At 35.9% G+C, this 10,914-nt stretch overlaps 1 protein-coding gene across 2 annotated transcripts in view; it reads left to right on the top strand.

Annotated features, from left to right (window-relative positions):
• Nucleotides 1-1,538: 1,538 nt before the first annotated feature.
• The window catches only part of LOC149300672 (E3 ubiquitin-protein ligase HECW1-like), a 76,504-nt gene continuing 67,128 nt past the window's right edge, over nucleotides 1,539-10,914 (top strand). For both annotated transcript variants that reach the window (XM_089484846.1, XM_089484845.1), the window contains exons 1-2: nucleotides 1,539-1,565; nucleotides 9,159-9,483. In XM_089484846.1, coding sequence (XP_089340972.1) covers nucleotides 1,539-1,565; nucleotides 9,159-9,483 — 352 coding nt within the window. The remainder of the gene's footprint in view (nucleotides 1,566-9,158; nucleotides 9,484-10,914) is intronic.

Here is a 10,914-nt window from a genome sequence, read left to right as displayed (position 1 = left end):
GATCTTAATTGTTGAGCGTTTCACCAGCATGCTTCAAAGAAGATATACAATGATACAGTGACAGCAAAGAACGACAGCACATCAAAAGGATTCAGAGATAGTTTATGAAAGGATTAACAGACTGAAGACATCCTACCTTCTTTGTTGATGCCGATAATACAGTCTGCTCATGACTGCCTCTCTTCTTTAGAACATCGCAGTTTCTCTCTGTAGGTCTTCTATCTGATTCCTTCTTCTTGGAACCTTTTCCCTTTCTGATGGTTTTGCAGCCGGTCTAGAGGTTTTCTGTTTCTTGCAGTGTTGAAGGTGTCTTATCTCATTCTAGATACTTTCCAGATAAAGGCCTTCTTGTCTTTCTACATGCATTAATATACTGTACATATAATTTGCATGTATTTGGCTGATTTTTCAACATTCATTGTTACAGAGGCGTAAGACGTAGACGTATGTCTAATACGTAGGATAAATGCTGTGAAATGCAAATAATTCCCAGGTTTTCCCTGAATTGATCTAAGTAGTTAACCTAGGCTATCATTATTATGTGGGCACAAAAATTTGTACGTGTTTATCAGTTGACATCACTTTATTTGTCAGTGATGGCTGTAGAGTTACAATGTTATGTCAAAAAAACATTTAAAGTGCACCCTGCTGGCACTACTGTACAGTTGATTATAAGGCTCTTGATGGCAATGCTTGTCATCATTAGGGTACAAACGAAAGGTCATCCTACTGTTCTTATGACTTAACTACAGTATAATGCTAAGGGAATTGCAGACTGCTTATAAGCAGACTCAAGTATGACCATATGGTTATTACAGTAAGCCTGTAACATCATTGTGATGCATGTACTCGCTTCTATATAAGTATATGATTCATCTAGATCTTTACCTAGGTCTCTTCTTTAGGAACATATAGTCTTGAAAGTGTACAATCTATTATTCTTCTATTATAGCCAATAAAGAAATCATCTTTGCCAGATTTGTGCTTTTTCCTGGTTAACACGGTATAGTGCCATAAGGATGCCATGGTATAGTTGACATCAATGTTGCTGAATTAGGAGAAAAATATTCATGGTACAGGTATATACTATATAAATATATATATTACTGAATATTGTACTGGGATATGAGAAAGACGCAAAATGTGAGGACACTGATAGCATTTATTGCCCACTAAAGAATGACTAGTGCTTTGATGTATATCTTTATTTGGTACCTTTCATTGCCTGCATATTTTAGGGTCTAGAACCCCTAAGGATCATATTTGCTATATAAAAGACCAAAGGTTGACTTAAATTCTATGATCTTCAGTACAGAAATTGGAAATAAATATGCCTGATAAATTCATGCAGATAAGGATTATATCAAGTGCTTTTCAGATCAACCCTTGCGATAATCAAATAGAGACATAATAATGTCTGCAATGGGAATATTCATCTTCATATTGTGTCCTAAATGAATGTTTGTGTTGTATGATGCTGAGATAATCTCATTGGACTTTTCTCCAGGAATTGATGTGCTTGCAGTTGTCGGGTCATTATGCTGCTGCACCTGTGTAGTGTTAAGGTCAGTGTGTTTTTCTGATTATAAACCCTTATCCATATCATTCCGTTATAAATTCACTTACCATTCATAATGGAATGCACCATAGCCCGGCTTCCTTTCTCAGAGAAATCATTTCACTTGTGTTATTTTTACGTATTATAAAGTCCAGAAAGGTAAGTGTGGCTGAATTTTGAAATACAACCATGGATGTTGCTATCAAAGAACTGCATGGCCCATCCTGCCTGCCCTTTCAATAACCTGAAGGCTCTAGACCCATATTTGCTTTTTAACCACCATTTTTTATTCCTCTAACTTTAAGTAACTGGACTCATCTAGTTATATATACTTTCAGACTGCCAGATTGAACACCATTACAGTACCATCGGGTTTTTTTCCATTGAATTGGGCTCACTCAGTTAAACTTGAAAAACATCCAACAGTATTACCTACAACTACAAAATCCCTCCTCGACTAAAGATTTTTGAGGCTTTCTTTTGTTTCTTTTATAGAAAGCAGTTATTTCAAGGACACACATGAAATTTATTATTATTACATTTTTGTGTTCTTTTCAGTTGTAATACTTGCTGTTTTTACATACGGCATTCCCTAGCCAGACCGGTCTGCTTAAAAACAAAAGCAGACAAGCAATCGAGTCATTAACAACCACTCATTAACAACTTTTAACGCTGTCAACAAATTTCGCTTCATTTCTGATATGTTAACTCGCTCTCCTATCTACACGTTGAGTTAAAACAAACAGCTCACACTACAGTAGCAATGAAGGAAGGTCACACTCAGCTAAAGCAGCGACTGGTACATGATAATGGTTTTGATCAATCAACTGAGAGTGAAATAAAAAAATGTGAACTTAAATATGTCGTCCCCAAAAAAGAAAACCTGCTTAGAAATCAACTTTGCTTTTTGAAGAAAGGAAACATTAATTTTATGTTCATCATATTAATGTATATGATTTTTTATTTTTTTTAGTACAGCTTTGTTTTTTAAATTGTGGAAAATGAGGATAAAAATAAAGTGAAAGGGGGAAATTAGGCAAGGTATGAGTTTCTCTAATATGCAATGTCACATTTATAAACATATAATCTTCTAAATTGATGGCCCTTGTATTATTTAAAGCCGTTGGGTGAAGGACTTTTCAGTAAATCCCTTCCTGCATACATTACGGTAGCAGATTTCTATAGGTTACAGAGTGTAAATTAAAATGACTACTGCTATCATTCTGAAAAATATCTTATTTTCAGGTATTCATCAGGTATATTATTTCACTGATTTGAAATGTGTAGAAAAGAAAACAGACCTTGTTGGTCTATTCACTAAGAGGTTGAGTGGGCTGTCACATTACAGGTTAAGTTGACTGACCAGACTCAAGTTGATCTGTGTTCCCTTCCATGACAACACTCAGAAAGCTTGAAATGCTTATCTGGGAGGCATGGAGGTCACCCGGACCCTCAAGGTAGTTAGTCGTTAAAACATGGGGCTTTTGGAATATAAATCAAGCAATGGTATCCTTTTAATGCTTTGAATCCTGTTCAACAAAACAATTCTCACTCTGCAAACAAACAAGCAACATGTTATTTAATAATGTTTTAACCATAAAAGAAGTCCATTAATATACATAGTAGAAGAATCTTGTCAGCACTATAAAATATCAACCATTAAATGGACAGTTCATTTGAAAAAGCATTTGTAAGCTCAGCATCGCTAATGCACAAGTCTTCCCTGACCATATAATCATCACTAACTGCTATCATCAACCAGCATTCAGCAATCAATGAAGCATGTCTTTTATTGCATTCGTGTACTGTGCTGCGAAAGAGTTTATCTTTGTTCTGTAATAGACGCATTGTAAAATAAATGACTCTCTTTAACATGCAGAATGGATTTAAATGACAAAGGCAATATTAATTTTGAAACATTCTAAGCAACCTCTGTGTAACAGTTTTATTCCACGTTTGAACAGATGTGATTAAAATCCTTTTGTTCAAGCTAATATATTTACCCTTTTGGCTGGTCAAAACACATGAACGAGAGATTGAAAGGAAATGCTGGATCTCAGTCAGTCCCACGTTCGTCCTAGTATATATAACGTGGTTTTAAAATTAAAGGTTGACAGATTGCAAGCTCTTTGTAACAGTTTATGAAAGGTTTGCTATTGGTAACAATTATTGTTGGGTAAAGCAGGTCAATATTTTAAAGCCCCTCCACACCCACATTTTTATTCTCATTGAAGCTTTCTTGGGGCTATATTATCTGAAACAAAAGTGAGATTGGAGAGCCAAAGGGGCATTTAAGGTATCTGGGTATTGGGGATTGTTAGCTATTCATTCTTTTCAGGAATACCTAAATGTCTGTACAGTATAACCAAAAATAAGGTAAAATTACAGCATCTTTGTCTTTTAGATATATTTCTTTCCTTAGCATGCAGCAACAATTAATAACAGATGACATTAGATGGACAATAAAACCTGCTATGCATTACATATGCTTTTATATATGAATTTTATACATCTTTTATACAATCAGTTAGGGTAAAACTACTACATTATATGTGCGATATCTGAATACTCATATTCTTGTTGGATCATCTTTTCATATTCTTTAGCATTCCAGAAAGACCATGTTTTGCATGTGAATGTATGCATATGGGACAAAAAGATTTCTTACAGTCATATGTGTTTTGTCACCTAAATGTAAAACTAGAACTAGAGCATGGGTCTCTATTTATACACCATGTACCCATAGGCACAGCTTTTTTGATACCTAACCGATTCCAACTGTATAGCGTTATATGGATCCAGTGCGGGAGTACATGCCATGTTCTTGTTTGTATAAATTTATAAAGCCTTTTTAGCTTTTTAGTTTGTGCCAGTAGGGTAGTTAACCTTTCCAAAAAAAATAAGAGTCTACTTTTGTGCTTATTGTTCATTTTAATCAACGTACCAGGTCACCATAACCAAATTATTATACTGAGAAATAATTTGTTAGCAGGTCACCAACATATTACCTGCCAACATAATAGCTGGAAAGCAGAATATAGGACATCTTATGTTAACTGAAATTTGAAGTAAAAAACAAGGGTTTCGAGAAATTAGATCAGACAAAGACAGGGAAGAATACACTTAAAATGAGAAGGAAGCTGATGATAGTGTATACCCAGTGTGATAAACCATTCTACTTACTGGTACTGGCAAAGTGGACACGGGCAGGGCATGGAACAAAACCGAAGAACAATAAAACAACGTAGAAAGCAAAGCTCATTGACATTAACGGAAAAGTCACCAGTAATCTGTCTGGCAGCTAATGTGACAATCTTCAGGTAAGATACTTATTACGAAGCTACTGAGAAACCTGGGGCTGTTTTTTTAAGTACCTCTGCTACAGCTATGAATATAGAGAAACATGCTGCCAAAGGTGCCTTTGGGTACCGTAATATGAGGTGGATTCAATTTTCCAGTACAGTGCCATTACATTTCTTCCCATAGAAACACACAGAAAGCATTTGTTTTCCTAAATGACATTTCTACAAAGGAGATTGGACCCAAGAGCTTTAGTGTATAATATGAAATAATGGTTTGGTGTGGTTTCCTCCACATCGTCAAATCCTGTGCTGTACTTTCCATCATCATAAGCAGAGAGCAGCAGCAAAGCTACAGGGTCTTCTTGAATAATGGTGGGTATAGAAAGGAACTGAGTTTGCAAGCACTCAATCTTTATCTAAACTCATGTGTGTATGAACATAGCCTCAAGCATATTGGAGATCAGGAGCAATGGGAAAAGGCAGGAGTGAGAATGTTGCTTGATAGTGTCCACAATCACCATGGCTTTTGACTCTGAGGACAAAATAAGTCAAATAAGCTTGTTTTGCTTATTGATAATGTGGCATCTTCACCTGTATAAGACACCCTAAGCTCTTGTGTGCAGTATATTCATATAGTTGAATTTCATGAGCTTTTTTGAAACACTATTTTCTTTCATCTAACTTGATCAGTACAATATTTTCTAGCTGCCTAAGGTACATCATTCTGTTAACTTGCAGACTTGCGTGCCACATTAAAGAGCCACAAATCTTTGGGAATGCAAGGAGGGTGCTGGGTTGTATAATGAGAGACGTTAGTAGCAGAAAGTTGTAGGTGGTCAGGCCAGTGACTTAATCTTATCTATTAGAATAAATTTATCTAAATAATACCATTATTGGAGTCCCAACCCCTAAAATGAAAGGTATATTCTGAAGCATGTCCAAAGAACGGCAACCAAAATGGAACATGGTTTACAGTTCATAAGAGAAATCTAAATTATATATATATATATATATATATATATATATATATATATATATACAAACTTTGGAGGAAAAGGGGAGAAAGGTGGTTTGATAAATATATAACATTTACATATGTAAATGGTTTTAATAAATTACCTGAGAGAAGTTCACTCAACCTGCAGACTCGGGAGGAGGCAAGTTGAAGGAAAACAGGTGTATTGAAGATGGGGGTTATTGCTATAAAATTAAATGGATGATTACCAATTAATTAACTACATCCTGCGTCCAATGAAACTAAATAAAAAGAATAAAAATTCCATAATAGGTCCCTTCATAATAGGTGAGCAGTAAGACAACACTTTTCTGCTGAAGGTTGCGTGCAGGCCATATTTATATATGTATATTTTGTAATGACACCAAGTTTGTCTAGGAATTAAGTACCATAGGTTAATCACCTGCAAAGTTGCATGATGACTTACAAGATCTTGCATGAAGACTTTGGAAGCACTCAGGAGCTGTCATGAGGAAGCCACATGGTCACTTGACAGCAGTTTTAGGCAAGTTGCAAATATTGCCTGCCAAGCACATGCATGATGACCTTGATTCGACAAACGTTACAGTCCTTTTGCCCTTTTTTCATGTTGTTTTGTTATTTTGTGTGTAGATTATGGAAATCACTTCTCCTCTTACCCTGTGTAGTTATAGTGAAATGCAGTACAAAATGCTTCAAGTTCTGATGAATAGAGATCAAATTAAATGCTGGTACTTAATTAATGTAACAGGCAGTCATCTGATTTAATTAGGGATTTTGCTGGAAAGGCATGTATTGTGTGTTCTCTAGTAATAAAGGAAGAAGCCGTCCTGATCTTAATAGATGAATGAACATAGAGTGACACTTTAGAAAATGGCTTATTCATTAGCACTAAATTAGATGTTTTGTAAAAAAAAATCGTATAGAAAATATATATAAAATGAAACAATAAATTCAGCTTTTGGTCAACCAATCATATGCCTCTTATACAAAAATATATATCAATTAGGTACTGATTAAGTAAAGTTTGTTAACTTATTCTCGAAGTTAATATGCACTCTTTAAAAACGGATAAAGAAGATATATGGGTCTTGGTGATTTATTTATTTTTAAAGAAAAACCATCTGGGTCTTTCAGACTTATTTATTTTATTAGCATACACCACCAATAAGTAATGTTGCTAAGCTCAATAAGTAGTGGAGCAAACCCCAGACAAAAAACGATGGTGTGCACAGAATCAGGAGTGGTGAGCTCCTGACTGTAGGGTTATTCACTAAAGGCAAACTCTCCTATCAACTCTCCCTTTTGTGAATAAACCCTAGGAATCGGCCAGATTGTTGTAGAATTTGTATACAGGTATACAAATATCAAAATAATGCCCACCCTCTAGATTTATCTAGTCTTGGCCGAACTTCACAGGCTATTTGTCTAAGATTTCATGTTTCAGGGGTGCCATGGAAGAAATAAAATGTGTATTTTAGCAGCAGTTCTGTCTATTTACAACCAGATTGCACATATTTTCAGCCCATTTATTTATTTGCTTAGAAAGTGTTTTACCAGGATGAATACATTGAGATTTCTCTCATTTTCAAGTATTCCCTGGGGAGCCAAGGCCAGGAATGGTTTTACATACAGAGTATACACATTAAATAAAAGTAAAGAAAAGTTAGGAAAAACAAACATTCATAGACATGGACAGAATAAATAGGAATTTGTAATAATAACAGGTACATTCTGTCTTTTAGATGTCGTGAGGCTCTCTTTTTTGGGGAATTTAGGCTGTTAGATGATTTGATGGAATCTGTAAAGTTATTCCACATATGATGAGCTCTGTAGGAGAATGCACCTTCTTCCTTTTTTCTTAGTAGGGGGCTCGTCCCATCCTATTGATGTCTTTGTAGCTCCTACAAGTAGCCTCTGTGTCTAATGGAGTCTGGAATGTAAATCCAGCCTTGCATACAGCATATGTATTTAGATTAGATGTTACCCTTCTTATTTGTTGCTGGGTCTGATAAAGTCCTTGAATGGTAATACATGTTTTTCTTCCTCTTATACTTGTTATGTAGGTCAGTCACCACAGTCATATTTACTCTTGCATTTATTCTTGAATCCTATAAAGAATGTGGACATTATCTGTGGATCAATGTAATAGTATAATTTCACAAATTGCTGCCGGTTGGAGATGTTAGCGATGGATGCAAGAGGGTATCCATTAGCTAAATTAGCGCTAGTTTGACAATAGCAGGCTAATTTAGGATGGATCTGGGTGAAATAGAAGGTTTTCTCAGTTGCTCAGAGAGAGGGTCCTATTTATAAGGGGTAAAATGTAAATGCAGGTCAGACTATTCTATTTAATGAATGTTTTAATGGTAAATATAATGCTGCTTAATATAAAGGATATGCCCACATTTGCCAGGATCCACCACCTACACAATGAGGTAAAGGGATGACCTGGCAGGTTCTTGCAACCTATGCATACTGCAGATGTTTTAAAATCGTAAGAGAAATGTCTACAGTTTCTGGGCCAACAGACGTGATTTAACCCCAAGGCTGTCTTTCATGCAAGGCAGATGGAGAAGATGTCCCGTGCAGAGGCTTTCCCATAGAAAGCTTTCCCTTCAGCCCCCTCAATAGCCACAATAGTCTTCGAGTAGAAGTTTGTGCAGCCACCAGCACAGACATCTCCACTAACGCTGATGGCCCGCACATCCTTTCCTGGCGCATAGCGTCAAGTGAGAGGTTCAGTGGCAGGCCTGGTGGAAGATTGGAAGCTGTCGCCTAGTTAACTAGAGTATCAAACAACATTGGAATTCTGGAAAAAATACATTTCTGATGGCATCATGCTCCTGTATTATAAATATCCACATTCGGATGTGTCATGTTGGAGATGGACTGAAAACCTTTTCACAGAATATGCATGATTATGCCTCCCAGAGAAGTTACTTATGCCCTATTGTTAAGTTGATCATTGTTGAGTAGTTAAGACAGTTTTTGTGTGGGTGGCTGAGCAGAGAAGAATTTACTTCTGGACAGGAAATCGATTAGCTAATGCTGACTCTGCCACATGCTGCCATTGATATGAGCTTTCATGAGGTGGACTTTAAAACAAATTATTTCCAAGACAACCAAATTTATTGATCCTAGCTATAAGTAGTTTCAATAATTGAACAAAAAGCTTTGATGGTAACAATGCCAATTTAACGAAATACACAAATCTTCATGGAAAGGACATTTTCAAATACTGTTGTGGCATTTTTGTTGTGCCTAGTAGACAACTAATATCTCTTTTGTACTCTTCCTGCAGAATTTGTACCAAAACAGGTTCCTTGGCCTGGCTGCCATGGCCTCTCCCTCGAGGAACTCACAAAACAGGCGCCGGTGTAAAGAACCTCTTAGGTATAGCTACAATCCAGACCAGTTCCATAACATGGACATCAGGAACAGTCCCCATGAAGGAGTAAGCATACCAAGATCCACAAGTGACACTGACCTGGTCACGTCAGACAGCAGATCAACTCTGATGGTCAGTAGCTCATATTATGCAATAGGACACTCACAGGATCTAGTTATCTACTGGGATATAAAAGAAGAAGTGGACGCTGGAGACTGGATTGGCATGTATCTTATTGGTGAGTGTTCTCTGTTCTGTATTATTAAAATGTATTTTTTATGCTATCTCTTCAGTTAGTCTATGATAAGCTCATTCATTTTAATAAAGCTTTGTTTTTATGCTTTTCGCAAAGGGTTTAATCACAAACAACAGATACTTTAGGGTGTTTTTTCAGTACTTTTAACAAAATTAGTACCAGCTTTTGTGTTAACAAAGTATTCCCAAACAAAGATAAGTGAACCAAAAATGTACATTATTAAAAATGACTTCTTGGAATGTTTTTTTTAACTCAAAAGTTCTAGGAATAATGTTTCTAATGCTGCATCTAATTACGAAAGGTTTAAATTCAGCAGAGTAGGTGGAAAAACACTTTTCCCCAGGTAATAAAGCCTTTTGTAATGTTTTGCAAAATGTGCTACAGCTAACTTGTAATCATTTTCATCGAAAATGCATACTGACCAAAAAAGATTAAATCATCATCTTATTAATACATATTTAATTCAGCAAAAGGCTGGGCAATAACGGTATGTAAAAAATCATGTGTAATTGAGACATGTTTTTAAATATTATATAAATCAAATATTAATAGGTAGGAGTTAGTGGAATTGATGAGATACTAAAACTGCAAGTGAAAAAATCACGTGTCATATAACATGAAAGCAGCAATAAATTAGATAAGCCAACAGCTTCATTAATAAAATCACAGTCATTACATCAAAAGGTCAACACAGTTAGTCTTTGGTTTCCAATGACAAATTATCAAAGCAGTTAACTCTAGTTTAGTTTAATATTTGTGTTGTAGCCTGAATGCCTGAATAATGTATTTTATTAGTGTGTACTGTGATTTTGTTTTCTTATCCCACAGCATTCCATGTGCATATTTGGGAATTATCTCGATCTGCCCCAGAAACCCAGGGTCTTGCAGCTGATTTCTAGGGCTCTCTCAAGCAGCCTTTTGATCTCTAGTGATTGATGTTTAGTGGTGATGGTGGGGTAGCATCTTTATGTCTTTAAGCCCACTTTTCACCCTGTCTTTCAGCCCACTTTCCCGACTACATCATCTACCAGCTTCATACCCTCCGAAATGAAAATGGCCCTTATGATATCCAAGTAGGGGTGGTTGGTTAATTCAGAATAATACTGTATGGATAGTATTAACTAACATTATTGTTATACTGTATGTACAGATGAGTCTAGAATATATCCCCTTGTTCTGGACAGCATTCCAACGTGAAATTCTGCTGTAGGTAAACTTGGACAGTCAGCAAGCTTGTACTCTGAGATTATATGCCTACAATATGAACATGCAACATACTTTGTATCTGAAATGCCATGTAGCACTTTAAAATTAAGTAAAAAAGGAAAGAGTGGAGTTGATTGTCTCTTCAATGTACATATAGTAATCATTTTATGAACCTCTAAGATGATGACAGCAAACTTAGTTTAAAAA

Source organism: Sceloporus occidentalis, unplaced genomic scaffold (assembly GCF_023333645.1).
Source record: "Sceloporus occidentalis isolate IW3139 unplaced genomic scaffold, rSceOcc1.0.p SCAF_23, whole genome shotgun sequence".
Classification (NCBI taxonomy): domain Eukaryota; kingdom Metazoa; phylum Chordata; class Lepidosauria; order Squamata; family Phrynosomatidae; genus Sceloporus; species Sceloporus occidentalis.
Note: the sequence above shows the minus strand (reverse complement) of the source record. Positions and strands in the feature narration are given on the sequence as shown.